General features: G+C 55.2%; 3 protein-coding genes and 1 pseudogene across 4 annotated transcripts; 2 read left to right on the forward strand and 2 right to left on the reverse strand.

Moving 5' to 3' along the window:
* LOC116510193 lies at positions 1–948 on the forward strand (annotated as a pseudogene).
* A 5,462-nt stretch (positions 949–6,410) lies between these two features.
* Positions 6,411–7,421, reverse strand: LOC116510058 (olfactory receptor 52B2-like). The gene has a single exon (XM_032219426.1). The coding sequence runs from the start codon at positions 7,401–7,403 to the stop codon at positions 6,453–6,455; it is 951 nt and encodes a 316-aa protein (XP_032075317.1). The 5' UTR covers positions 7,404–7,421; the 3' UTR covers positions 6,411–6,452.
* A 3,750-nt stretch (positions 7,422–11,171) lies between these two features.
* Positions 11,172–16,597, reverse strand: CDCA8 (cell division cycle associated 8). Of its 2 annotated transcripts, none has more exons than XM_032219430.1 (10): positions 15,842–16,597; positions 15,629–15,757; positions 15,491–15,531; positions 15,305–15,380; positions 14,286–14,410; positions 13,533–13,612; positions 12,426–12,521; positions 12,192–12,318; positions 11,872–11,958; positions 11,172–11,307 (listed from the first exon to the last, which is right to left on the reverse strand). In XM_032219430.1, the coding sequence occupies exons 1-10, from the start codon at positions 15,939–15,941 to the stop codon at positions 11,263–11,265; spliced, it is 906 nt and encodes a 301-aa protein (XP_032075321.1). In that variant the 5' UTR covers positions 15,942–16,597; the 3' UTR covers positions 11,172–11,262. The 2 variants fall into 2 exon arrangements, with proteins under 2 accessions (XP_032075321.1, XP_032075320.1); XM_032219429.1 differs by having other exon boundaries at positions 12,426–12,524; positions 15,842–16,594.
* Positions 16,598–21,241: 4,644 nt separating this feature from the next.
* Positions 21,242–22,417, forward strand: LOC116510062 (hemoglobin subunit beta-1). The gene is made up of 3 exons (XM_032219431.1): positions 21,242–21,410; positions 21,507–21,729; positions 22,193–22,417. Exons 1-3 carry the CDS (start codon positions 21,319–21,321, stop codon positions 22,319–22,321), a joined length of 444 nt encoding a protein of 147 aa, XP_032075322.1. The 5' UTR covers positions 21,242–21,318; the 3' UTR covers positions 22,322–22,417.
* The last annotated feature ends 5,541 nt before the right edge of the window (positions 22,418–27,958 follow it).

Genomic DNA, 27,958 nt, shown 5'->3' on the forward strand with positions numbered 1-27,958 from the left:
ATGTCCCCCAGGAACCACTCAGACTTCAGCCCCCCAGTTTTCCTCCTGACTGGCTTTCCGGGCCTGGAAAAACACCATTTCTGGATTTCCCTCCCCATCTCCTGCATGTATTTCGTGGCCCTCACAGGGAACTGCCTCATCCTCTCCGTCATCAGGACGGACCAAGCTCTCCACTCCCCCATGTACTATTTCCTTTCCATGCTGGCCCTCTCGGACCTGGGTTTATCCCTGGCCACTTTGCCCACCATGCTGAGCGTCCTGTGGTTCAACCACCGTGAGATCCCCTTTGAAGCCTGCCTGGCCCAGATGACCTTCATCTACGCTTGATCCATTATGGAATCTGGCATTCTCTTGGCCATGGCCTTTGACCGCTTGGTGGCCATCCGGAACCCTCTGAGATACACCAGCGTTTTGACCAATGGGACGGTGATCAACATTGGGGTGGGGGGTGCCATCCGGTCCATCTGCCTCGTCCTGCCAGGTCCCATCCTTATGAGCCTCCAGGAATTTGGAAGGATAAACGTGCTCTCCTACTCCATGTGTTTGCACCCGGATCTCCTGAAGTTAGTTCATTCAGACAGGAGGCACAGCAGCCTCTACGGCCTGATCGTTATGCTCTCCTCTACAGGGGTGGATTCAGTCCTGCTGGTCCTCTCCTACTTCTTGATCCTCAGGACCGTCCTGGGAGTCGCCTCCAAGGCGGAAGCCTTCCGGGCCCTCAGCACCTGCGTCTCCCACCTCTGTGCGGTCTGCAGCTTCTACGTCCCCATGCTTGGGCTCAGCATGATCCATCGGTTCGGGAGGAAGGCGTCCCCCGTCGCCTACATCCTCATCGCCAACGCTTTTTTGTTGGTGCCCCCTGTGACCAACCCCATTGTCTACAGCGTGAAGACCAAGCAAATCCGCATTCGGATCCTGAAGAGCTTTCGGAGGGAGAGAGAAGGGTGAGAACCGCAAAGAGGTCATCACGACTTGTGGCCATTTCTAGTGTGCCGTTCTTCTCCTCCCCCTGCAGACGCGCATTGGGACCCCATAAGAAACCCGAGTCCAGCATTTGTATTGCAGCCACGGAAGATCCACCCAAGAGAGGACAGGTGGCTTCAGGAAAGGCCCCAGGAGGAGGAAAGGTTTGTTTTCCTTTCAGATGGTGGATGAAGCTCTGAGGTTGTCCCCCCTCCCCAATTCAATTCCATGAGGCCGAATCCCCTTCAACTCCTTCTGAGGTTCAGAGGGACGAAGTTGAAGCTCCCTCTTAAGCAGAATCTGGGCCTAATGGGACAACCGGCCACAGGACACGTCGCAGCAGAACAATCCAGCCATTCAATTTATTTAAAAGAATTAAAACATTGCCTTAATTTTTGCCATTCACGTTTCATTTTGTCCTGCTTTAATGATTCTGTTCCACGATTGCTTCGATATCAGTGTATCTCTTGTCCCGCAGCAGGTTCTGCCATAAACCCAACCTGGAAAGGTTTCCCTAAGAAAAGGCAAGAAAAGACAAAGAGAAAGTCCATTCGGTTCTTTTTTCCCATGGGGAAGACCGTTGCTTCCCTTTATAAGGGTCAGGGGAGGCTTGACTGGCATATCAAAGTAAATAAACAAGTACATAAATAAAAGTTTCTATGCTTGGTTCTGGTCCCTTGTTGGGCCCTTCAGAGGGAATTGAAGTCTTTCCTTGTTCTCACCTCAATATTCACGCCATTTCCCAGCACATTGTAATGGCTCAAAGTTACCGTGTGGGAAGATGGGACGCTAATAATCTTAACAAACAAGGAGACAAGTAAACAAATCCAGAGTGAGATGGGTGGATAATAAATTTTACAAATAAAAAAAAAGAAAACAAGCAAGCAATCAAATCTGGAGAAACTCTCCCAATCAGGCGGATCGATCTCACGGCGACGGGGAGAAGATTCCCTTCCTTCTGTACCTGGAAGAGTTTTGGGTGCTGCTTCTTACATGGCAGGCAGCTCCATTGGGGTAGGGATTTTGGGGAGGGGGATCTTCGACCCATGTTGCAGTCTGCTTCTAAGCTGATTTGGGACCCTCACAGGCAACATAAATCTGGGGGGGGGGCAGCCCTGCTCACGAACCCAACAGGCAGCCAGAGGGTTGATAGACAGACTGACAGTCTTGGCTGCAGTACGATGTCTGATGCCCTAAATCACGTTGCGCTTCTGGATTGTACTTCATTGTCCTGTTTCTCCCCTTTCAGCAAACCTTCCCTTCTCCCGGCTTATCTCAAACTTTTGCTTCTCTGCGTCTCCTGGGAGATCCTGCCCTGTCACTCAGAGCGCTCTGCCTGTTGCTAGGCAACCCTGGGCCCTCGCCCTCCGTGGCCAGTTATCAGGACCTTCTCAGCTGGTGGATGGTTCTTAAGGTTTGTGAGATGGCAGCTCCTTTGGCCGCTGCATCTCCTCCACCACCTGTCCGGCCCACTGTGGCAGTGCTGGGCTCCACCCTGGAATAGGAGGCTAATTGAGTAACAGAGTTGGAAGGGAACTTGGAGGTCCTCTAGCCCAACCCCCTGCTCAAGGCAGGAGACCTTACTCCATCCCAGTCTCTTCTTCAATGCCTCCAGTGACGGAGAACCCACAACCTCTGGAGGCAACTTCTGTTCCACTGGTTAATTGTTTCCTTAGATGCCAGTGGCTTCTCTCCTTGATCAGTTTCCATCCGTGGCATCTTCTCCTGCCCTCGGGGGCTTTGGAGGATCTGTTGACTCCCCTTTCTCTGGGGCAGTTCTAGGCAGGGTTTCAAACACTGGAAATCCAAATAGGTTTTTCCATTCAACCCTGGCCTGGCAGTTCAGGAGAGCGGGGAAAGGTTGGTCCCTGTTCCTTCTTCTGTGATAAGAATAGTTTTCAGAGGGTCCGTACTGGTCCTCCCAGTAGCCCCCTTGAGATGAATTGGATCTCCAGCTCCTTCAATGTTGAGGAAGGATTCTAAAACGCAAATAAAAAGGTCGTTTATGTGCTTGGCATTGTTATCTTATTGTTTAGCGCATGGCTTGTGCACCTTAAAAGAGAGCATTATTCTCTGAACTGTCCGGAGGGCCTGCCCAGGTCCTCGGCTGCTTTGGGGAGGGGGATGAGGCACGAAAACACAAGGAGGTTTAAGGGCCTCCCTTTGGTAAGATGGGCAGCCAATAAATGTGATAATAAATAAATGAATAAACAAACATCGGTGGACTCTCCAAGTGAGCCTTGCCTGCCTCTGACTCAGGTCTGGGTCCCCGAAAACCCCCTTCACTTTCAGGCCCTGCTCTCTCCTTCCTGCCGTGGTCCAAGTTATAAATCCTGACCTAAGGCCCAGTTCAGCCTAGAGGTTAAGGCACCAGGCTAGAAAGCAGAAGGCTGCGAGTTCAAGTCCCGCCTTAGCCATGACTTGGCCCAGTCACTCTCAGCTCAACCCACCTCACAGGATTGTTGTTGTTGTGGGGAAATCAGGAGGAGGAAAGTGTGTCGGATACGTTATAATCTAAAATCATTTGTAAAAATAATAAGAGTGGGATACAAAATGGTTAATAGAATTGAGTTGACATTTGGCCCCTTCTGCAGTAAAGTTAGCTTGTCACCGTCAAATCCCAGCGGATATTTTGGCTCTGGGCTTCAGTTAAAATTCGATCATAAAGAAATATTTATGAGCGAAGGTTTTAAATGGTCAGATGGAGTTCAGCCACATGCAGCCTCTCTTCTGCCCTGCTGTCTCTCCGGAAGTCCTTCCTGTTTTACTCACTTTTTCCCCCAAGCTAAAAATCTCCCTGATCCACCGAATCAGAAGTTCTGGTGCCGGACAGGAGACGCAGCTTCTTCGGTTGAAGTGCCCAACCACCTTTCTTGGTCCGATTTCTCCCACTGCAGGAGCCCAATGCCAAGCTCAGCGCCTGCAGCCAGGCGAGGCCAAGGATCTGGGATGGGGAAGGGCTTGCTATGGAATGGGTGGGTGGAGGGCACATCAGATTTGCCCTCTGTTGGTACCTACTCCGAGATTCAGTTACAAGGGGTCATGCAGAGTAGCTGTCATGAGGCATCTTTTATGGGACTAAAGAAGAACAGTTTCCGTTTAGTACTATTCTTTATTCTTTATACCTATAAACCACCAGAATCATACGGAGGTGGTGTACCAATAGCACAAAACGCACCATGATAACATAGCAAGAAATAATAAGAGGGAAAGCCATCGTCCACAGGGAAGGGCTGAAGCCGCTCAGACACCAGGTGTCAGCGTTCCAAGTATATGTAGAATTAAATCAGAGTCAAAGGCAAAACGATCCTTAATATTCCAATTTAATAAAGCAGACATCTTGGCATTATGCTATGGAATCCCAATACTGGAAATGACATCAGAATTCCACCCAGTTAAAAGTTCATGATCTTGTCCCCACACCCACAATCCATCACATGGTCCAATCTTCTTCTTCTTCCACGCTGGCATCCACACCCAGCTACTTCCGGTCAGGTGTACTGGTGCGGAGACAAAGGATGATCTTGGCTTCTAGTAAAGAATGAAAACAATACATTCCACGATCCCACTCCTGTCTATTCCTCCCTCCCATCAACTATACTAAAGAAACAGCATAATGAAATAAGAGAAAGTGTGGCAGGCCAAAATTCTAAAAGGAATATAATTGCAGGCCCGACACCAGGACTTTGCAAAATCCAGGGTTTTGCAGAGGCCAAATTAAAATTTGTAAGACTGAAGTTTATGGAAGGCAATGAATGACGCTGACGTTAATAACAGAGTTAGAAGGCCTTGGAGGCCTTCGAGTCCAACCCCCTGCTGAAGCAGGAGACCTTATACCGTTCTTGACAAATGGCTGCCCATCCTCTTCTTGAAAAGCTCCAGTGTAGGAGCACCCACAACCTCTGGAGGCAAGCTGTTCCACTGGTCAATCCTTCTCACTGATAGGGAATTTCTCCATAGTTTTAGGCTGAATCTCTCTTTGACAAGTGTCCATATGCTATTTTTTGACCTGTCCTCAGGTGCTTTGGACAATAAGCACCTGAGGACAGAATGCAGCCGCGCGAGTGATTGTGGGTGCACCTCGGTTCACCCACGTTACACCTATCCTCTGTGAGCTGCACTGGCTGCCCATTGGTCTCCGGATACGCTTCAAGGCGCTAGTTGTCACTTATAAAGCCCTTCATGGTATTGGACCTGGGTACTTGAGAGACCGCCTGCTGCCAATTACCTCCACCAGACCAATTAGATCCCACAGATTAGGCCTCCTCCGAATTCCATCCGCCGGCCAGTGTCGACTGGCGACTACCCGGAGGAGGGCCTTCTCTGTGGCTGCTCCGACCCTCTGGAACGAACTCCCCGTGGAGATTCGCACCCTCACCACCCTCCAGGCCTTCCGCAAAGCCCTTAAAACCTGGCTGTTCCGACAGGCCTGGGGCTAAAGAACCGTTGCCCCCACCTCGAATGGTATGACTATTGTGTGTTTTAAATTATGTATTGTTTTGTGTTGTTGTTAATTTTTTGTTTGTATCCCCCTTCCCTGGTTTGAGTTGTGAGCCGCCCTGAGTCCCCTTCGGGGGAAAAGGGCGGCATATAAATAAAATAAACATTCAAACATTCAAACACAATAGATTGACACCCCTCCCCGCTCTTCTTTCTGACAGCTCCTCCAATATGGGAAGATTTCCATCATCTCAAGCTTTCTCTTTCTCTTCATTAAACTTCTTGCGGTTGTTAGTTGAGAAGTTGTGTGGAAAAGAGGCAGGAATGGCCATCGGGAGGGTTTATTGCTCATCTCGCCTGCCTCCAGCGAGAGCCCTCCCAGTCGGCAGCCACAAGCACAGCCCGGACCAAAGCCAGGAAATCAGCCCCAGGTATTCTGAGAAAGGCAGGATGCTTTTAGGAAAACGTGGGACCTGGTGGCTTTGCAGAGCTCTTCCGGATGGCTGCATCTGCTCCTTGGACCTTGGAAGCGCTTCATCCCCTCGGAAGGCAGCTCCAGCAGCGTCTACGCTAAGTGCAACTGGTGAGAGTGGATGTAATGGGATGGAGAAGAGAGGCTGATGGGATACAAGACGGGAGGGAGCCCCCACTAGCGTAACTGGAGGAAGAAACTTAGGAAGGGCCTCCCTTAATTGATCGGATGGTTAAAATGGAGATGGGAAATCTGTCCCTTTCTGAAGGTTTGACACACCTTGCAAGGGTCAGTTAGTGTCCCCATGCCATAAAGCAGAATTAGCTCATCTAGTTGCGTCTCCTGTCGGGTCACCTGGAAGAGCTGATATTGGCTGATAACCAGTGGTGTATTAACCCTGAAGCAGACTGAGCACGTCCTTAGGGCACCACCAGGCCCAAGGGGGCTCCACAGGGTTGAGAAAGGGGAAAACAGACAAGTTGCACCCTGTTTATCAACCCTTGAGGAGGAGGAGCTGGTGGAGTTTGCTCTTCTGCTCCCAACTCATCGTTGATGGGCGCAGCGGGGACCCCCTGCCTCACTTGCCAAAGGCCCTGCGGAGCCTCTTCCAGATCAGCTGGGTCTTTACGGCGTAGACCACGGGGTTCAGCATTGGAGGCAGCAGCTGGTAGAGGTTGGCCACGAGGATGAGGACAGACTGGGGGATGCCATGGCCGAAGCGGTGGGCAAAGAAGGAGAAGAAGGCCGGGGTGTAGAACATCAGGATGACGCAGAGGTGGGAGCCGCAGGTCCCCAGGGCCTTCAGGCGGGTGTCTTTGGAAGGAAACCTGAAGACGGCCCTGAGGATCAGCAGGTAGGAAGCAGCGATGAGGAAGATGTCCAGGCCAGGGGACAGGAGGGTCGTCACGAAGCCATACCAAATGTTGACGGCAATATTGGCACAGGCCATGCGGGCGATGCCCATGTGCTCGCAGTAGGAGTGGGGCATCAGCCTTTTCCCGCAGTACGGCAGCCTCTTGAGGAGGAAGATGGTGGGGAACATCACGCAGAAGCTCCTGGCCAGAGCCACCAAGCCGGTCTTGGCCACCACGGAGGGAGACAGGATGGAGGTGTATTGCAGCGGCCGGCAGATGGCAACGTAGCGGTCGAAAGCCATGGCCAGCAGGATGGTGGACTCTGCAATGAAGCTGATGTGGGTGAAGAACATCTGGGCAAGGCAGCCGTCAAAGGAGATTTCCTTGGAGTAGGACCAGAGGACGCTCAAGGTCTTGGGCACGGTAGAGGATGACAAGGTCACGTCGGCCACCGCCAGCATGGCCAGGAAGAGGTACATGGGCTGGTGGAGGCTGTGCTCCATCCGGATGAGGAGCAACAGGGAGAGGTTCCCCAGAAGCGCAAAGAGGTACATCAGGCAGAAGGCCACCGCCATCCAGCTGTGGTATTCCTCCAGGCCAGGGATGCCCACCAGGATGAAGGAAGCAGGAGGGAGGCTGCTCTGGTTGATGGGCTGTTGGGGGTCCTGAAGCATGTTGACTCATCGCACCCAAGTCCAGGGTCTGGTGGGGGAGAAAGAAGGGGGAGACGTTACCATTGGGAAGCCTGGTCCCACCTGCAGGGGCCGTGGCTTTAACTCAGCCGCTTAGTTAGTAGAAACGACATTGCCAGCATTTCTAAGATACGACGCTGTGATGAGTGAAGAGCCCGTATTCCGAGAAGGACTTCAAAGAAGCTAATGAGGAAAGATGAATGAAGAGGACAAGAAACAACGGATGGAATCTAATCAAGAAGCAACTGGAATTAAGGAGAAACTTCCTGACTGAGAAGACAATTCGCCCGTGGAACAACAGCCACTTGCCCCAAATTGTAGGGTCTCCTGACTGAGCAGGGGGTGGACTAGAAGACCTCCAAGGACCCTTCCAGCTCTACTTTATTCTAAGAATTTGGACCAGAAAGAAACCCAATACAGCTCATTGGATTCTTTCTTGAATTCCTGGAAACTCTTCTTTGCGAATGTAACCAAAGAAGAGAAATTGCCTGCTAGCTGATTTCAGGAAACCCCACCTAGGACTGGCCCAGAGAAAAGGGAGCCACCAGATCCCCCAAAGCCCCTGAAGGAAGGAGAAGCAATGGAGGGAAACTAATCAAGGAGAGAAGCCACCTGGAATTCAGGAGAAGCTTCCTGACAGGGAGGACAATTCACCCGTGGAGCAGAAGTTGCCTCCAGAAGTCGTGGCTACTCCTCCATCACTGGAGGCTTTCAAGAAGAGCCTGGACAATCGTATCTCTGGAATGGTATTGAGCCTCCTGCTTGAGCGGGGTGTGGGGGTGGGGGTGTGGACTAGAAGACCTCCAAGGTCCCTTCCAAGCCTGTGATTCGGTTATTCTGAGTTCAGGAGGGAAACACCGTCAACCTCTTGCCATAATGCTTAACAGCCCTTCCAATTTTTTGCTGAAAAGCAACTTTTGTGCCACTATCAATACAGTAGAGTCTTTTGACTATATTATGCTGTTAAGTAGAGTATAATAGCATGTAATTTATTTTCACAATGATTACTTTAATAAATAATTGAGATTATTTCCATGACTAGACTTGGTGAGGCCATAAAAACGCAGATATTTTCCCGCATCAGACACGGCTACAGATTATTTCACTCGGTAAGATTCTCTTATCTAGATTCCATGTAGGAAACGATATCTCGGAGAAAAGGCGTGTCCCAATTCCCAACCATGGCTGGTTGCCCCAATCCTTGCAAAACATTTTTATTGCCACGTCCAATAAACAAACTTGTCCATGACATTATCATCTCCTTGGTGCATTTGACAGTCACAAAGAAAACCAGTATTCAGTTTACAGCAGCTCTTCAAACTTGGCAAAGGCTTTCCTGGCTGGGGATTTCTGGCCGGTTGGAAGTCTTAAAAGTTGCCAAGGTTGGATACCCCTGCCTGGTTTGCAGAATCAGTCCTCAGGCTGGTGACCAAAGTCACAAAGTGGGCCATGGGCTGGCTAGAAGGGACTCACCTGCCGAGAGAGGTGGAGGCAGCTCTTGAATGGCGTTGAGGAGCTTCTTTGGGGGAAGAGAAAGGACTCAACCACGCAAGGAAGAAGGTGATTTATCCGGCTTTCATGGGGACTCCAAGGACCCACTTTTCCCATCTTCAGGCAGAAATTGGCAACAGGACGAGCTCCCTCAGCCCCAAGCGATGGAGAAACTGAGCCCACCTCAGTTCCCAGGTAGCCGTTTTCAACTTCACAGCCACTGGTGGGTTTTCCCCCCAAGAAGACTCCCCAGTGCCCAGTTAGAGGAGGCTTGCATGGCCCCATAGGAAGGGTTCCAAGGGGGCAGCTCCTTCCTGTGGGGGAAGTACCCCCCCTCTCTTACTGGCTGTCCCTCCATCCTCAAGAGTGCATTGAGGACTGACTAACTCTGCTGGGGAGAGGACTTGGTGAGTTTCTCCTGGGTGGCCTTGGGGAGAAAATGCTCTGTAGCCACCAGACGTCTTCTAAACCCCTTGTGGATCGGACAGGCAAGTCTTGGGCTGGACCAGAAGGAGAAAAACCTCAAGAGATCCCCAGGGAATCTGCCCGCTTGGCTTGAACGCAGGTGGCCTCAGACCCAGAAGGCCAATTGTCCTCTTTGGCTGAGCCCAAGGAGTGGAATCCAGGATCAAAGGTTGTTGTGCACCACCATGAATCTGGATAACTGTTTTACCCATCTATAATTAAATTGTGTATATTGTCTCCCATCTCGCTAAAAGCAACTCTGGGCAATGATGGCGCACCACGCATATGACGGGCACGCAGGGACTCTCACAGGGCGAAGGTTGAGGACGCGGCTGCTCTCGTGTCCAATGCAATTGCAGAAGCCTCGATGTTTTTGTGCTCATGTCACGCGTGTCCTTTGGAACATTCATTTTTTAAAATGTTAATTTATAGCCCACTTTTATTATTTTTTGTAAACAACGCAAGGCAGTAAACATTTAATACTTCTTCCTACTTTCCCCACAATCCTGTGAAGTGGTTGGGAGGAGAGTTGGCCAAAGTCGCCCAGCCAGCTTCCATGCCTAAGTAGGACTAGAACTCCCCGTCCCTTGGGGATCGGCCGTCACCCAGCAGGCTTTCACACCTAAGGCGGGACTAGAACTCCCTGCCCGTCTCCTGGGGATTTTCCCAAAGAGCAACAGCAGCAAAACCGCCTTCAAGCCACGGATGACGTAACTCACCTTGATGTTCTTTTGTGCGACTCCTCGCATTCATTTGTGAGGAAACCATCGCATCCCCTTGCCTGCTCGGCTCTTTCGGCCTCCGAAGAGATTCTAGCTGCCGTCTTGGAAGAGCTTCAGGGAAGCTGCTCTGGGGCCTCCATGTCTTCTGTTCAGCACCAGGCGCCAGAAAGCAGCCGAGCAAAGCAGAAGGGAGGTGGAACTCCTCCTTGCTCTGATCAGGAAGCCCCACATCCCCTAACCCTGCAGTGGGGCAGCTGACTTCTGCCCCAAGACCCTGTCCCTAGTCCGGCCTCCTCTTCCCCAGGCAGCACCCAGGCTCCCTGCATGGAGCCTCTACACGTCCTTTGGAACCAACCAAACCTCCATTTTGGGAAAGAAAGGGGACAATCGGGTGCAAGGGGGGGGGGGAACCAGGGGAGGTGTGGGAGCCCCCCCCTTTGAATGCTCAGAATGACCCCAAGAAGCCACACAGACCTTCAAGACGACAACAAACTTTATTGTAAAATGCAAAAATATTAAGGCAGTGGAGTCCTTGCACCCCACGGAAGAAGATAAATAGAAAGCCACACAAGGGCTTGGAAAGGAAGGAAGGACCATGGAGACAGAAAGCAGCCAGCATTCATTGGGGGGAGTGGGGGGTTCTGTCCCCCACACCCAGGGCTGCTCTGACGCCTGCCACCTTTTCCCCCCGCACACAGGGGCAGCCGGGAGAAGCAGGAAGCGCCCCGGGAGGCACCCTGTGGCAGGGCAGGGCCACTCAGCCTCCTCCCCCCCAGGACAGGTGCTGGCTCGCCCCTGCTGGGTGGATCAGGCAGACGCAGGCCGAGGCTGGGCCTCGTCCCAGGAAAGGCTCAGTCCAGCCGGCCAGGACGACCCTGGACAAGGGAGATCAGCCCCCGCCGGCCACAAGGGGAGAAGGAAGCGGGGGGAGAAGGGACAGGAGAACCGAAAGAACCACCACCCCAGACAGAGTCTAAGCCCTTTCAAGCAGAGGCCTCCCCAAAGGGAGCAAGACCAAGGGAGGGGGGGTGTCTGCAGGAAGCCAAAGTCGGCGGAGACCCCCAGAGGTCCGATTCCCGCCCTCTGCAGCCTCTGGAGGACGTCGTCCGTGAGCGAAATCTTCCTTCCCCAGGACAGGACGAAGCGACTGGTTGGAAGCCCCTCTACTTGTGGCTGCCCATTCGGCTGCAGAGCTGCACAAGTTGGCTCTGGAAGGAGAGGAGCCGTTGGGGAGGGGGGTCAGAGGGTCCTCTTGCAGAAAATGCCCCTCACCCCCCAGACGGCCTTCCCCGGCCACAGCTTGGAGGAGCCGGGATGGAGAAGGGCCCCTCCTGCTCCAGACGGAAAGCCACACGGGGCGGGGAATGGAAATGCAGCCCTGGCCATCCCAGCCGGGGCCCCTCCCCTCCCCACTCTTCCTCCGCCCAGCAAAGCTGCCCCCCCCATCTGCCAGCCCACAGGTGCCCCAGGGCCTTTCCTGCCTCTGCACCACATCCGACCCCTTTCCAGCTTCTCTGAAATGGAGTCGGCCCTCAAGGGGTTGCGCTGGCGGCTGCCATGTTTTATCCCACTGGTTATTTTATGGCTGTGTTGGTGTTTTGGCCCCTGTGGACCCCCAGAGCGGCTTCTGCAAGAGGGGTGGCCATAAAGGGGTCCCTGGGAATCAAGAGGCCACCCCTCCCTCCCACCTTCCCTCCCGGGAGACCCCAGGCATCCAGGAGGGCTGGCCAACCAAGGACCCTGGAAAGCGGGAGAAAAACAGCCAGGCCTACCGAGAGCTTCTTCATGCTGCCCAGGGCTTGTGCGCTCAGCCCCGCCAGGTCCCTCTCCGAGAGCTCGCTGGCCCTGATCTGGACGTTCTGGGCAGAGAACAGAAAGACCCCACTCTGGAGCAGCTTTTCCGGATAGGCGCAAGAAGCCCCCCCTGACCCCACCCGTTTCCCCCAATTCCCGCAGGAGCCCCAGCCCAGGTGCAGCTGCCATGCCTGTGCTGAGGAGCCCCCGGCCCTTCCGCCCCAGGGAGAGGAGAGGGCTGCCCCTCTGGGCAAAGGTGGCTTCCACGCCCCCCCCCCGGTTGCCCGAAGGCCCTCACCTCTCCTCCGCCCAGGGGCACCGTGAGGAAGACCTCGTTCCTGTCTGCCAGGGGGCTGCCGTTGACCGAGATGCTGAAGGTCCGCTCGTGGGCGGCAGGGGCCCGCAGGCCGGGCGTCCTGAAAACGCTGGGGGCAGAAGAGGCAGGCGAGATCAGGAGCCAGCCCTCCCTCCCTCCCTCTCCCTCCCCCTCCCTGGAGGTGGCCCTGGGGACCTGCCTGGTGGAGGGGCTCACCTGGAGTCAAACTTGCCGGCAGGTGTGAAGAGAGGAGTGGCGGCTTTTGTGGGGTTCCCTCGGCTGGCCGGCGTGACGAGGTTCACTTTGCTGAGCCTGCTAAAAGACAGCAGCCGCCAGAGGGTCAACACTGTGGGAACCCTTGGCTTGGGAGGACCTTGAGGGCATCAAGTCCACCCCCTTGCTCAGCCCACCATTCTAATGATGGACCCTCAAGAGGCAGGCCGGGAAGACAAAGCCCCCCACCCCACTTGACCGCCCGTCTCGTTTAACAGGGGCGTCTATGACTTAAGTGACAAGCGTCATCCTGCCCCCTGGAAGAAATCGCAGGACCTTCGTCTTGGGAGGCTCCTCGGGGGTCTCCTATCCCGATTCGGCTCTGCCCGTCCCAGAGAAACCCAAACGGAGGAGCCACAACCGCCTTTCCCTCCCTTAAAAGCTCCACAGCCGGGAAATTCCTCTCTAACTCCGGCGTGGACCTTCTGTGGAAAGCTGGACTGTAGGGGGTGTCCAAGCGGGGCCACCGGGAGGCCTGCAGAGGACGCCTGCCTGGCTGGGGCATTCTGGGAAGCCCAGCAGCCTTCAAGAGGTCCCGCTTGTACAGCTTCTCCCTGCTGGCTCTCGTCTTCCCCTCCGAGGCCTGAGAGAATCAACCTTCTCCCCCGTCCCCCCTTCGCCTCCTCTTCTCTAAGCCAAACATTCCTTTGCGGGGGGCTTCTCCTCCAAGCCCCTCCCCACCTTCCTTCTTCTGCTCTGCACGCTCCCCAGTTCTGCTCTGTGGGCAGCCTGACCTAGAGCAGCGCCAGCCTTCCCTTCGCCCCCTTCCTCCCACTCGGGCAGCCCAGGGAGTGCGCTGGCTTTCTAGGCGGCTGCGGCACATTGAGCCTCTGCGGCCTCCTGAGACCCACCGAGCTTCCCGGGAAGCCCCTTCTCCTCCTCCTCCTCCCTGGCCCCTTTTAAGGAGGTGGCCTCCCTGAAGGACAACTCCTGGGGCCTCCTTCGGCTCCACTCCCAGGGCTCAAGCCCATTCCAATCCCCGATAGGAGGGAGTATCTGGAGCTCAGGCTTGGCCCAGGGAGTCCTTGCTGGCGGCTTCCCCCCCGTTACCTTTTCCGGAAATTCTTGGCTCGGGATGAAGGGGGGCGGGTCCTCTTGGCGTTTGGGGGCCTTTTGGTGGAGGTCTGCACCTGGAAGACAGGCGGGGATTGGGACCAGGGATTCCCCAAGCGCTCGCCAGCCCCAACCCTCTTTCGAGGCCGTAGCTCACTCATCCATCCACCCCATTCAGAACAGAGCTGGAAGGGACCTTGGAGGACATCTAGCCCAACCCCCTGGCTCAAGCAGAAGACCGCATACCATTTCAGACAAATGGTTGTCCAGTCTCTTCTTAAAAGCTTCCAGCGTTGGAGCACCCACAACTTCTAGTGGCAAGCTGTCCCACTGGCTAACTTTCCTTACTGTTAGGAACTTTCTTCTTAATTCCAGTTTTTGCTCTCTCCCTGATTGGTCTCCTGTTTCTTTTCCTGCCTCCAGGGGCTTTGGAGAATAGGTGGACCCCCTCAAATCCTAAAAGACTGCTATCATGACCCCCCCACCCCGGTCCTTCTTTTCTCTAGAGTGGCCATACACAAATCCCGCAACCGTCCATCTTACGATTTTAATGCCTGTTAACCTCCTCCCACTGTTTGTCCTTAGAAGCGCAGGGGGGGACTTTGGTGGAGAAAGATCCATTCTCGGGCAGAATCTTTCAGGGCCCGCAGCTGCCTGCTTTGTTGAGGCAGAAACAGCCCTCAGGCCCAGAGGGGAGCCACAGCAGGGCCCTTTGGCCAAGGATGAATGAGCGGGCGCAGAGAGGCTCACCTTCCCCGGCTTCTGGGCCCCCCCCTCCGGATCCACGGCCGCCTGGTCCTCCTGCCTGGACTTCTTGCCTGCGGGCAGCAGAGACGCCCCCGTCTCCTCATCGATGGTCTCGATGGTCTGCTTGGCTGTGGAGGAAGAGATGCAGGGAGGGAACCTTGAGATGCTCCGTTCCCAGCAAGAATCACCGCAGCTGCTCTGGCTGTGACGGTTTCCCTTTGCTAAGGCCACGCCAGCAGTCCTCGACTTACGGCCATTCATTTAGTGACCATTTGAAGTTTGATGGCACTGAAAACAGGGACTTGTAGCCACTTTTCACACTTATGACCATTACAGTCTCCACATAATCAAAATTTGTACGCTTGGCCACCGGTTCATATTTACGACGGTCGCAGTGTCCTGGGGCCCTGTGGCCATTTTTGCAACCTTCCGGCCAGTAAAACCGAGGAGGCCTGTTTTGCTGCCAATTTAACAACTGCAGTGGTTCCCTTAACAGCTGTGCGGAGAAAAGTGGGACCAGGCTCCCTTGACGGCTGCCTCAGCAACAGATACATTGGACTCGGTTGTGGTCGTAGGCCGAGGACTACCTGTAAGTCTTTCTGAGAGGGTGGGGAAGGAAGCGGGAGCTTGTCAGTTATGAATGTAGATGCTTATATCATCTGTTACCCATGCAAATGCATGACTGTATCGGAAGACATGCCTATGTACGTATATACGTGTATGTGTCAGAATGGAGCAAGGCAGTCATAGAATGGATCCCGCTTGATAAGAGAGGCCTAAAATCAGCAAGCATTGCCGGACCACCAACGGGGGAAGGTCAGGAACGAGGAGGAGGATGCAGGGCTGCACCAACTTCTCCCCCCTTCCTGGAGTGTATAAACGCCAGAGCATCCTTTTGTCTGCAGGGACCTCCCTCCCCTCAAGTGAGCCTGGCTTCGGGGCTCCAGGGTCCCTCACTCGATTCCACAGCGGGGGCACCGTGAGAGCATCAGGCGGGGTCTCCTCCCCCGTCTCCCTCTCACCTTTCTTGGCGATCCGGAAGGGCGTCTGGATGGCCGTGGAGGCCAGCTGGGTGATCTCCGCGATCTCCGCCTCGCTCTGCAGGGGAGACAAGGAGGCCGGGCAGAGCTCAGAAGGGGAGGGGGTGGTAGGCGCCCCCCCCCAGCCCAGCCCTCCCCTCCCCCTCTGACCCCGGGCTACTCACTGACCGAGGCCACCTTCTCCAGGGCGCGGTCGCTGCCTCCCAGGGCTGCAGGGGGCAGGGAGAAGGGGGGGGTTAGCGGAGGGGGGGCGGAAGGCCGGGCGGGGGAGGGGTGTCATGCGGGGGGGGGGGAGTGGAGACCTACCCAGGAAGGCGAGCCAGTTCATCTCGCGCAGCGCCAGCGGCAGCCGCAGCACCTCCATGTTGCTCAGGTTCTCCGCGTCCTTCTTCAGGCTCTTGCCCGCCGCCCGCACCTGCGCCAGCCGCGACCGCACTGCAAGAGGCGCTCCGGTCAAACCGCCGCAGCCCCCCCCCCTCTCCAGCCCCCTCCCCTCTGCTTCCCCCCCCCCCGCCTCACCCTCGCGGTCGAAGTCCTTCAGGAAGGCGTCCACCCGCTTGTCCCGCGCAGAGGCCTTCGGGGCGCCCCGGGTCGTCGGCCGCTTCTTGCCGGGCGCCATGGAGGCAGCGGAGACGGAGGGAGGGAAGGTGGCGGCGGTTCAAACTTGGCGCGCGCCCCGCCCGGCCAATCAGGAGGAGGCGCGCTCCGCCTTTCCCGGCCTGCCCCGCGCGGGAGAGGGGCGCGGCCGAGAGTCTCCTCCTCCTGCTGCTGCCAAGGCTCCGCCCCGGCGAGGGAAAGCCCCGCCCTTGCCCCGCCCCGCCTGGCACGTGGATCCCCGCCCCCCTCTGAGGAGGAGGGGGGGGCACCGGGGCACTTGGGGGCTCGCAGCGGGGGGGCGGCGGGGGTCGAAAGGGGCGTCCGAAGCAGCGGCGCTTGGAGGGGGGGCGTCCCCGGCGAGGAAAGGGGGCCACGCCGAGATCGCTCCGCGGCCAAGCGGGGCTGGCCCGGCTCTTCCCCGGGTGCGGGGCTGGGGAGGGGCCGGGGTCCTCCCGGAGGGTCTCTGGCCGCCAGGAGGAGCGGAGCGCCGGGGAACCCCCAGAGCTGCAGAACGAATAGGGGCGCAGGGCCGGAAGGGACCCTGGAGGTCCCCTAGTCCCGCCCGGGGCCCCTGAACGCCAGCGGCTCCGCCGGGAGAGCTGCCGATCGGCTCTCCTGGGACATTCCCGCCTTCCTTGTCACCCAGGCAGCCCCGCAGAGCTCCCACGGGGGGGGGGGGCAACCTGGCTTGCTGGCTCCACACAGAGAAGGAGGGGCTGCCCCACTTTCCGCTGATTTCCCCCCTCCCTCCCCCCATGCCTGGGCACCCCCCTCCGTTGGCCCTCCGCCCTTGGCTTCCCATCCCGGCCCCTCTGGGGGCAGCAAGGCTCTCTCTGGGGAAGGGCTCCTTGCTCCCCACACCCCCCAGCTGGGCCGTGCCTTCCCCAGAGCTTGTCAGGCGATTGCAGACCTGGGCCTGGCACTGAAGTGGGCGATGCCAGGGACCTGCCGATTCCCTTATCAGAGCCTGGCAGCCTCTGGCCTCCTCGTCCCTCCTACATTGTAAGCCTACATTCCCATCTCAGGACAGAGGGAGTCCTCAAGTTACAACCACAGTTGAGCCCTAAACTTATAGTGCTAAGTGAAACATTTGTCTAGAGAAAAGAAGGATGGGGGGGGCAGCCTTCCAGTATTTGAGGGGCTGCCACAAAGAGGGGGGGTGTCAAAATAGTCTCCAAAGCATCAGAGGACAAGAAACAATGGATGGAAACTAACTAAAGAGAGAAGCAACCTCAAATTAAGGAGAAACTTCCTAATAGGGAGGACAATTAACTAGTGGAACAGCTTGCCACCAGAAGTTGTAGGTTTTTCATCACTGGAGGTTTTCAAGGAGAGACTGGACTTGTCTGAAATGGTGTAGAATCTCCTGCTTGAGCAGAGGGCTGGACTAGAAGACCTCCAAGGTCCCTTCCAGCTCTGTTCTGATTCTGAAGTGACTTTTGCTCCTTTGAATGACTTCTTGTCACAGTGAATCAGTGCAGTAGTTAAGTTAGCCAATAGTCCACATTGAGTTTGCTGGCCAGGTGGTTGCAAAAAGTGATCATGTGGACACTGAGACCGTCGTAAGTATGAACCGGTTGCCAAGCATCCAAATGTTGACTATGTGACCATAGGGATACTGCGACGGTCGTAGGTGTGAAATGTGCATCCTTCTGACAAGCAAAGTCAATGTGGGAAGCCAGATCCACTTAACCACCGTGTTGCTGACTTTGCTATGTTTCGCATAGAAAGAGAAATTCTGGGTTCAGTTGTGGTCGTAAGTCAAGGACCGGCATAAAGGAAGAAAAATGGAAATGTGTGTAAGCAGAAGAGAAGCGGAATATTAGAACAATAAAAGAGAACAAAGAAACAATGAGAATAATTACATGGATGTAATGACCAGCGAGTGGGATATCACCCTTTTGACATGCTCGAACAAGCACAATTCAGGAGACGGTGAACTCGAATCAGTGGCTCCTTAGTTGCCTCTCAATTTATTTCACTTAACATAAATTTGGGGCTCAGTTATGGTCGTAACTCGAGGAGTACCTCTACTAAACGATGCCCTTTCTGACTTGCTTCCTTTTTGTGCTTGCTTAAATTTGGTTAAACTTCTTTTTTTTTTTAATAGTTTTTATTAAACATTATTACCTTTAAAAACAGAAAGAAAAACACAACATAAGAAAAGACAAAACATACATAACAATATAGAGTAAATATACAGCCTTTTGTATCGGCATTCATTAGTTATACATTTTTTTAAGAGTAAAACGTACAAATACAAATACAATTTTAAACATACAACCCCCCCCTCCCCCCGGTGACAGTCATTCACAGCCCAACTTTTTTCTCTCCTTCCTCATTGTTAGGTCTCTAAGCCACATCTTCTCATTACAAAGTTCAGGGATCTATTACGATACCCATGTTCACTTTTAACTTTCCCCGTTTTAAGTCCCTGCTGTTCTCCTTGTCGCCCACATATACCACAGGTTCCAGCTCAGGTAATGTTCCGTTTCTCCTTTGTCCCTCAGCCAACCCGTCATTCTGTCCATTTCTGCACATTCGTAGATCTTTTTAATTATGGCATCTTCCGACAGTATGGTAGTGGATTTCCAAAATTGTGCATAGGTTATTCTTGCGGCCACAATTATATGCAGGCTCAAATGCCATATTGAACTGCTCATGTTTTCTGGTTTAATGCTTAGTAGAAGGTTCTCGGGTCTCCATTCCATGTTTGCCCTGGTAACCTCTTTTAGCCATTTTTTAATCCTTCTCCAGTATTTCGTGGCCTCAGTACAGGACCACCAAATATGGTAGAATGTGCCATCCTTTCTTCCACATTAAATTTGGTTAAACTTCTGTTGTGAATATATATCCTATCTTGTCATTCCTGCATGTTCTCCCAGTCAGATACTTTCAGAATTGAGTCTTTCTTTCAACAATGGGCAAAATTCCCCACAAACAAAATGAATTTAAGGATAAAAATAGAAATGTGCGTCTGCCTGCCTTGCGCAGAGTTTATTTGGCTTTTATTCAGTAGTTTTAACAAGCAAAGCAAGAGCATAGGTAGCAACAGCATCTTATTGGTACGTTCTCCTTGTCAATCCCAGCCAGGGTAGGATCTTCACATATCCAGGTGGTTCCTGGAACTGTCTGGTTCTCATAAACAGTTGAGGTCATCGGTCACTGAGATCATGGCAGGTTGCTGCGCATGCCTGTACATAACCTTCCCTCTCTTCCTACAGCTGGTTCTGCTAATTAGGTGAGCTCATAGGTTAAGAGGTAACCAGCTACTGAGATCATGGCATTTTGCTGCGCATGTCTTTACGTAACCTTTCCTCTCTTCCGACAGAAGGGACCTTGGAGGTCTTCTAGTCCAGCCCCCTGCTCAAGCAGGAGATCCTGTACCATTCCAGACAAATGATTGTCCAATCTCTTCTTGGACGTTCCATTTATTTATTGTTCTCACTGTCAGGAAATCCCTCCTTAGTTCCCAGCTGATTCTCTCCTTGGTTGGTTTCCAGCTGTTGTTTCTCTTCCTGCCCTTCAGGGGCTTTGGAGCACAGGCTGACCCTCCTCCTCTTTGTGGCAGCCCCTCAAATACTGGAAGACCCCTCTCATATCACCCTGGTCCTTCCTTCCCTCCGCCACTCATCTTGAAATTTAGCCTCAGGGCCTTTTATCACCCCCAGAGGAATCTTCTCTGCAATTTTTACAGAGCTCAACACCTCTTTTGTAATGTGGCCACCAAAGGTTGGATGGAGGATTCTAAGTTTGGCTTCACCGTTGCAGCATAAAGCAGTGTTTCTCAACCTTGGCAACTTGAAGATGTCTGGACTTCAAGTCCCAGAATTCCCCAGCCAGCATTCGCTGGCTGGGGAATTCTGGGACTTGAAGTCCAGACATCTTCAAGTTGCCAAGGTTGAGAAACACTGGCATAAAACAGCCATAACACTCATGTGATCTTGAAACAAATGGAGCCTCTGCCTCCATCTTATTTGTGAAGATACGGCTGTCCCAACATCTCGACACAAGAATATTTGTATGATAGTGGAAGGATCTGCATTCCAAGGACTTCAGTTCGTTAAAGAAAACCTTTCAAAATTATGGAGATACCTTGGAACATCCCCTCCCATAGCATTTGCGAAATATTGTGCCCCACAGGGCACGGCAAGAGGGTCTTTGTGCCCTCCGGCCCCTCCCCCTCATCAGGCACCCTTGCTCTTCCTCTCTAAGAGAATCCCCAGCACTGAGCAGCAAAAGTCAAGCCCCCACCCCACCCCCACCTCCCCAGGTCCAGTGCTTTGTGGAGGTGGCTGCGTAGACGATCCTAGACGTTGTCCAAGGTGCAAGGAAGAAGGGATGGGCCTATTGTTAAAGGAGAGGAAACCTAGAACCAAGGAGGAATTTCCTGAGGGAACAATCGAGCCATGGAACCTCCAGAAGTTCCAGGTGCTCCATCACGGGAGGTTCTCAAGAAGAGACTGGACAGCCATTTGTCAGGAAAGCTCTGGGCCCCAGAAGGTCTCCGAGGTCCCATTCTGCCATGCCTCCCTACATGCCCCCCATAGAAGTGGGTCTCCTGGCTTTTCCTCCTTGACCAGAGGAGACCAGCTGCCCATCCGGGGATGCCCAGAAACAGGCTGGGTAGCTGGAGCACATCTGCAGCCAGTGGAGCCAAAGGCTGAGGTGGCCAGGAGGCCCCTGGAGGCGAAGAGCCTCTCTGGGGCAGGCGAGAGAGAGAGTCCCCCTTCCCTCCACTTCCTTACTGGTGCAAAGTCCTTTCCTCCAAGGATGTTTTTTCTATTTGGCCCTCAAAGTCTATTTCACCCCCCATAACCCCCTTTCAGGCGGAAGGCTGGGTGGAGAAGGGCACCTAAGGGGCACCCTGGACAGGACCTCCCCCCCCCCATGGACCCCGACCCTGCAGCCCATCCCACCCTGGCTCTCTCTGGGACAGCGAAGCCCAGGAGGAAGGACAGGGACCCTCTCTGCTGGGGGAAGGGGCTCAGCAGTGGCCTCCTCACGGGAATCCCACCCAATGAGGGGGGGGGGGGCTCTCCCAGCAGCCGAACAACAGCCAGATCGCAGGTGAGTTTTCTGGAAAGTTCCCGGGCCTGCTGGCGACTCCCAACGCCCCCGGTGGTCGGGCTAGCCCCGCTCAGCCAGCCCCAAGGAAGCCCTGGCCCCACCTCCAGGAGCCAAAAGAGGGGGGCCCGGCAGCTATCTTGGCCTCCGGCTGGCCCGGCAGAGCCACACCCGGCAGGCTCCCCCCCCTCCCTGGGCGGCCCAGATCCAGTGCCCCCCCCCGGACTCCTTTCCCGGCAGGCAGGGTATAAAAGGCGGCCACGGCGCCGGTTCCGCAGCCTTGGCCGTTTCCCTTCCTTCAGCCCCGACAGCAGCACTCACAGCCGCCCGTCATGGTGCACTGGACCGCCGAGGAGAAGAGCGCCATCAGCGCCATCTGGAGCAAGGTGGACGTGGCCGCCATCGGCGCAGAGTCCCTGGCCAGGTGAGCCCCGCGGAGGGGAGCGGGCGAGGGGCGAGGGGCGGGCGGGGGCGAGAGGGCGCTGCTTGCCGGGCGCTGACCGTCGCTCGCCCGCTGCAGGCTGCTGATCGTCTACCCCTGGACCCAGCGCTTCTTCACCAGCTTCGGCAACCTGAGCAACGCGGGCGCCATCCTGAGCAATGCGCAGGTCAAGGCGCACGGCAAGAAGGTCTTCACCGCCTTCGCGGACGCCGTCAAGAACCCCGAGGGCGTCAAGGACAGCTTCGCCAAGCTGAGCGAGCTGCACTGCGACAAGCTGCACGTGGACCCCGTCAACTTCAAGGTGGGGCGGCCCCTCCCGGCAGGGCTTCCCCGGGGATCCCCTCCCTCCCTCCCAGCCCGGATGAGGTTCCCCAGTTGGGTCACGAAACGTCTGCAAGGGAACCACCCAGCTCAGAGAGCACCAGGGGCCCCCACGCCTCCCTCCTCCTCCTCCTCCTGCTGAGCGTCCAGATTCCAGGCCTTTCCTTCTCGGCCCCCCCCACCCCAAGACCCCTCCCCCGCCTTTCCAGAGGGCTCTTGGGATTCGTGGCCGGGTGCAAAGACGGAGGTGGCGGCCGAGGAAAGGAGCTCTTCAGAGCAGGAGGAGACCTCGGAGACCCAGCGGGCAGCGGCGACTCCTCCGCAATTTCCCCCCGACCACGTTCTTTTGCTGGGGGGGGGGGCTTCGTGTGGCCGGGCCCTGAGCCTCCCCACCCCCCTCACCGCCACCGCCGGTCTAACACGGGCGTCTCTTCCTCTCGCAGCTGCTGGGCGACGTCCTGATCATAGTGCTGGCGTCCCACTTCGGGAAGGAATTCACCCCGCACGTCCAGGCCTCCTACCAGAAGCTGGTGGCAGTAGTGGCCCACGCCTTGGCCCACCGGTACCACTAGGCCTCCTCCGCAGTGGCTGCGGCCGCCCTTCGTGCCCTCCCAGGGGGCCGCTCCAGCCCCCCGACCTGCTCAGACAATAAACGTTTGCAGACTGAACCGACTCCGTCCGTGGCTTTGGGCCGGTGGGAGGGCGGCGGCAGACGGGGAGGGAAGCGGCCGAGGTCTCCCTCTTGCTGGGGCGGGGCGAGGAGGGCCCCAGAGAAGGAAAAGCCGGTGGGAGGGAGGGAGGGGGGCGTCTTCCACCTGAGTCAGGAAAAGCCCCCCGTCTCTTTCCAAGTAACAGAAGCTGCCGAGCCCCTGCCGCACACGGGCTGTCGGGGAGGGCTGGAGCAGAGAAGAGCCTCCGTGGCTCCTTCCCGGCATCGGCGCAGCGGCCGCGCCTCTCCCTGCCCGCTGCCTGAGCTTCTCAGTTGGGAAGGGGGCCCTTCCCGACCCCGCCGGCTCAGTGGAGCCGCTGGGGAGGGAGGCTCTCGGCGCCACCGCTCAGCTCGGGAGCAGCCGGGAAGGGACGCTTTCCCCCAGCTGCGGGGTGGGCAGGGGGCTCCTCTCCCTGGACAGGCCAGCTAGGGGTCCGTTGCTTAGACGTATAAGGAAAAGCCGGTCCAAGGGAGGATCTGGACCCCGATGGGCCGGTACCTCTGGAGGCTTTTGCGTTGCGTTGGCCTTTGCAGAAGGCTGGACTAGATGACCTTTGTGGTCATTTCCACTCCACCGTCCAACGATCCTGTGGTTCTGGGAGGGAGGGTTGGGGGGGGGGCTATAAACGCGGAGGAATTCCTCCCCCCCCATCATCCAGGGCAGTGAGTGGCCCCTGGGGGAGAGTTCCGAAGGTGGGGCAGAGCCTGGAAAACAACTATGAGCAGTTGCTGAAAGGATCCGGTCCCTTCGCAGAGTGGGGGGGGAGGGACAGCAGCCTTCAAAGGCCTTTACATGCTCTCTCTCTCTCTCTCTCTCTCTCTCTCTCTCACACACACACACACACACACACACACACACACACACACACACACACGGGAGGGCGGGGCTTGTTCTCTATGGGCCCAGAAAACAGGGAAGGAGATTTGGGCTGGAGCCACGTTGGTCCTCCGGGATTGGGCGGCCTATAAATCTACTAAATAAAATAAAATAAAATAATAAATAAATAAAATCCCTCTCTCTCAGGCCCTCCCACCTCACAGGGTTGTTTTTATGGGGAAATAGGAGGGAGAGGGGAGTTTTGGGTGTATTCGCTGCCTTGAGTTAGTTATAAAAATACTAAAGGTGGGATATAAAAATAAACTTCCCGGCAGCCACACAATGTGGTGAGTTGGGGGTTTCCCAGCAGGTCCTGCGTGGTCTTCGGTCAGACATGTTCTAGTGAGAGGCGTCCCAAACTTTCCCCCTCATTAACCAAACCACTTAGCACAGAATGGCAGAGTCGGAAGGGGCCTTGGAGGGCTTCTAGTCCAACCCCTTGCTCAAGCAGGAGACCACATACAATTCCAGACAAGGGGCTGTTCAATCTCTTCTTAAAAGCCTCCAGGGGTGGGGCATTCACAACTTCTGGAGGCAAGGGGTTCCCCAGGTTCATTGTTCTCCTTAATTCTAGATTGGTGTTTTCCTTGATAGGTTTCCATCAGAAATTTATAAATTTCTTTAACAAGTGTTTGTTTGTTTTTTAAAATTAGAAAGTCCTTTTTTCCTAAGAAACATAAAACACTGTCAGTTCATTTAAATCTCTCTCTTGTGATTGGCTGTGAGTTTCTGTGTGGGGAATTTCTCAGCTTTTAGGAGCCCTAATGCGGTGGATTCTGCACTAAGAAGGGTTGGGCTAAATGATCTCTAGGGTTAATTCCACATTCACAATTTTACATGAAATGTGAGGCATGAATGTGCTTCAGCTGATGGACAGGATTCAGAAAACATGCAGTGTCTCAGATTCGGCTATACTGTGTTTCCCCCCAAATTAAGACAGGGTCTTATTTTCTTTTGGCCCCCGAAATAAGCGCTTGGCCTTATTTTTGGGGAGGTCTTGCTATCTTTGACGTGCAGGAGGCGGCAAGCGTGGTCACCTCATGGTGGCTGCTGTGTTGCAATCTTTTCGGGGAAGGTTTATTTTCAGGGGAGGGGCTTATTTCAGCACATGCACTCAAAAGCCCGGTTGGGCTCATTATCGGGGGGGGGGCTTATTTTGGGGGAAATGGTAGGATTTCTTAAGCAACCCCACCATCATTCTTGAGCCCCCTGTAATGACATTTTTGAAGCGCCAAAGAAGGGCAGAATGCAGGATTTTCATTTTCAGGATAATACAACCAAAGATGGGACAAAGACCCCCTCCCTCCCCTAACCCTAACTCACCATCCTTTCTTGCACTGCCAGAGGCCCCCAGAAGGGGGCAGCAGGGCCTCTGCATTTCCTAGGCTCAACCAACACATCAGCAGGTTAAGCTCAAACACAGGAATCCACCCAAGATTGTAAACCATGAAGCCAAACTGAGATATTTCACATCAACATAAATACAACACAGCCAGTGATGCTGCTCCCTAGTTGGGTCACGAAACGTCTTCGGGGAAACCACCCAGCTCAGAGAGCCCCAAGGACCCCACACTCCCCCCCCCCGCAAACCCAGCTCCTTTCTAGCACTGATGACGTTCCCTAGTTGGGTCACGAAACGTCTTCGGGGAAACCACCCAGCTCAGAGAGCCCCAAGGACCCCAGTCCTTTTCCTCCTCCTCCTCTCCTTTCTTTCTCATTCCCTCCTCTTTCCTTCCTCCTCCTCCTCCTCTTTCTCTCTGCAAATTTCCATGTCATGAAACGTCTGCAAGAAAACAGCGCAGCTCAGAGGGCCCCAAGGACCCCCCAGTTCAGCCCTGAGCTCCATGGATTCTTTTGTACGGGTAGCCAGCCTTCCCTCCCCTCCCTTCCGCTCCCTCCCTGCCCCAAGGGAAAGGGGTGCTTGACTGGGCCCCTGGCAACAGGGTCTGTCCTTGGCAGCTTCTCTGCCTAGCCTCCAGCCTGCCCCCTTATCGCCAGCCAGGGGTTCTTCTGCCTATCGGAGGCAGCAGGCCTGAGTCAGCTCTGAGTCAGCAGAAGAGGCACCGGGGCACATCTGCTGAGTCATCCCCCCCTCCCTGCCCCTCTGGGTTGGACCAGCCTTTCCCTCTGCCAGCAGAGAAGCCCCGATGGGGTGAATCCTTGGCTTCCCCAAAGGGCCCATCCGCCAGGCTCACAAGCACAGCCCCCTGCCTGCCCTCTGCCCAGGGAAGGTCGGGTAGCCAGTCATGCCTCCTGCCCATCCGTTGGGGAGCAAGAAGGACGGCTGCTGGCGGCTGCTTGCCCCCCAAAGGATGGAGAAATTGGGGCCCCCTTCCTCCAAGGGCCTCCCTGCCTTCTGCCCCCTCCTAGCTCCTAGGGAAGGGTCTCTGGTTGAAAACTGGGGTGCTGAGGGTTGGTCCGGCCTTTGCAGAAGGTCCCGAGTGAGGAGAGGGTGCTTGCAAGAGACCCCAAGGGAGAGAAAGGATTCCAGAGGAGGGAAAGGGTGGAGTGCCGGCCCTGTGAGGTAGACCAGACTCCCCCCAAACCCTTTCCAGGGCAGAAACTAGGGAGGGTCCCTTCTCAGTTGCCTTGCCCAGCCCAAATTCCTGCTGTGGGCTCAGCTGCCTTATATCCGAGGTCTTCCTTTCCCCCAGACCATTTCAGGAGGTCCCTCCGGGTGGGCTTCATGGGGTTCATCAGGAGGAGCCCCCTCCAAGAAGCCTGCTTGCTGTTTTTGAGCCCCCTCATGGGGTCCTGGGACTGGGAGGGCTGGTCCACAGGAGGACTGGACAGAGCAGCAAACTCCCCCCCCCCCTCCAGGTGGAGAGGCCATTCAAGGCAGCCGTGGCTAGGAGGAGGCTGCGGCTGACCTTCTGTGGAGGTCTCCTCCCAGAGGGATTCGGGGGAGGAGACGGCTTCCCTGGTGGGAAAAGGGCCACCTCGTCCATCTGGAGCTGGGCCTGCAGGCGAGGAGTCCGGAGGGAGGCATTTCCAGGAGAAAACGTTAGTTCTTCGCCTTTTATAGGACTCCCCGGTCCTTCATCGTGGGGGCTTCCTCCTTTGCAGGACACACACACCGTGACCACCCCGAGGGCCCCCAGCCTCAAGGCTTCGGGGCTTCCGAGAAGGAAGGGGCGACTGACTCTGGCGGTGGCTGGGAAGCTGAGGGAGTGCAAGGCTGCTTAGGGCAGGAGACACCTTGGAGAGTCCGGGCTGGGGGTTGGGCAAGGCTCCCAGAAGAAGCCGGCCTCTGTCGTGCCATCGCCCCAAAGCTCCAGGGGGCTTCGTTTTCCAAAGGGGGCAGGAGAAACCCCGGCTCCCAGGCCTTCTTACCGCGATGGAGTTTGCTCCCCGTGTAATCCCAGCCTGTTGCTGGAGGACCAGGCTGGTCCTGCTTCTCAGCTTCCCAGGAAGCCCTACCTACCTCCACCTAACCCAGTGTTTTTCAACCACTGTGCCGTGGCACACTAGTGTGCCGTGACATAGTGTAAGGTGTGCCGTGGGAAAAACACCCGCTATATAGTCAATATAGGCACAGAGTTAATTTTTTTTAACATTTTCTAATGGTGGTGTGCCTCGGGATTTTTTTCATGAAAAAAGTGTGCCTTTGCACAAAAAAGGTTGAAAAACACTGACCTAGCCCATCCTTGGGGCCCTGCAGAGCCCAGGCAACCCCCAGAGGGAGCCCATCCTTTTGCAAGGGTTCCGGGTTCTCCTGGGGCCATGATTACTTATTGTTTATTTAGTGTGTGGCAAGCACATGACAGAAGACCAATAAACATATGCACGCAATCCACGTAATTAGATACGAAACCTCTCCGTGGGTACAGCTGTGGCCCCCTACCTGGATGCCCAACTCAGCTCTTCAGGCATCTGCTTCTGCCTCTGGCATGGCCTCGTGCAGATCTCCCGGGAAACCAGGGAATAATGCACACGGGGGCCAATTACCTCCACTAGACCAATTAGATCCCATAGATTAGGCCTCCTCCGAATTCCATCCGCCGGCCAGTGTCGACTGGCAACTACCCGGAGGAGAGCCTTCTCTGTGGCTGCTCCGACCCTCTGGAACGAACTCCCCGTGGAGATTCGAACCCTCACCACCCTCCAGGCCTTCCGCATCGCCCTTAAAGCCTGGCTGTCCCGACAGGCCTGGGGCTAAAGACTTCAACCCCACCCAAATAGTATGACTGTTGTGCTTTTTAACGATGTATTGTCTTCATGTGTATAACTTGTTTTGTCCTTCCCTCCCCTTGAATTGTGAGCTGCCCTGAGTCCCCCCAGGGAAAAGGGCGGCATACAAATAAAGTAAATTGAACCTCGCACCATGTCTTTAATAGTTGGCATATCAGCATCCCAATCACAACAATCGACTTTCCAAAGCCCCCAAAGGCCAGAGAAGGAAGAATGGATGGAAACTGACCAAGGAGAGATTCAGCCTGGAAATAAGGAGGAATTTCCCCAGAGGGAGAACAATCAACCCATGGGACAGAAGTTGCCTTCAGAAGTTGTGGGAGTTCCATCACTGGAGGCCTTCAAGAAGAGACTGGACTGGCATCGGTCAGAAATGGTGTAAGGTCTCCTGCTTGGGTGGGGGGTTGGACTAGATGACCTCCAAGGTCCCTT

The sequence above is a fragment of the Thamnophis elegans genome, chromosome 6, assembly GCF_009769535.1.
Source record: "Thamnophis elegans isolate rThaEle1 chromosome 6, rThaEle1.pri, whole genome shotgun sequence".
NCBI classification, from domain to species: domain Eukaryota; kingdom Metazoa; phylum Chordata; class Lepidosauria; order Squamata; family Colubridae; genus Thamnophis; species Thamnophis elegans.

Coding starts and splice junctions, on each gene's coding strand:
- CDCA8 (XM_032219429.1), bottom strand. CDS start 15,941: ATGGCGCCCGGCAAGAAGCGGCCGACGACCCGGGGCGCCCCGAAGGCC. Junction 12,525..13,532: donor GCCAAGAATTTCCGGAAAAG/GTAACGGGGGGG, acceptor GCTGTCTTTTAG/CAGGCTCAGCAAAGTGAACC. Junction 11,308..11,871: donor GCAGCATGAAGAAGCTCTCG/GTAGGCCTGGCT, acceptor CTCTCCTTCCAG/AGCCAACTTGTGCAGCTCTG.
- LOC116510058 (XM_032219426.1), bottom strand. CDS start 7,403: ATGCTTCAGGACCCCCAACAGCCCATCAACCAGAGCAGCCTCCCTCCT.
- LOC116510062 (XM_032219431.1), top strand. CDS start 21,319: ATGGTGCACTGGACCGCCGAGGAGAAGAGCGCCATCAGCGCCATCTGG. Junction 21,411..21,506: donor GGCGCAGAGTCCCTGGCCAG/GTGAGCCCCGCG, acceptor CGCCCGCTGCAG/GCTGCTGATCGTCTACCCCT. Junction 21,730..22,192: donor TGGACCCCGTCAACTTCAAG/GTGGGGCGGCCC, acceptor TTCCTCTCGCAG/CTGCTGGGCGACGTCCTGAT.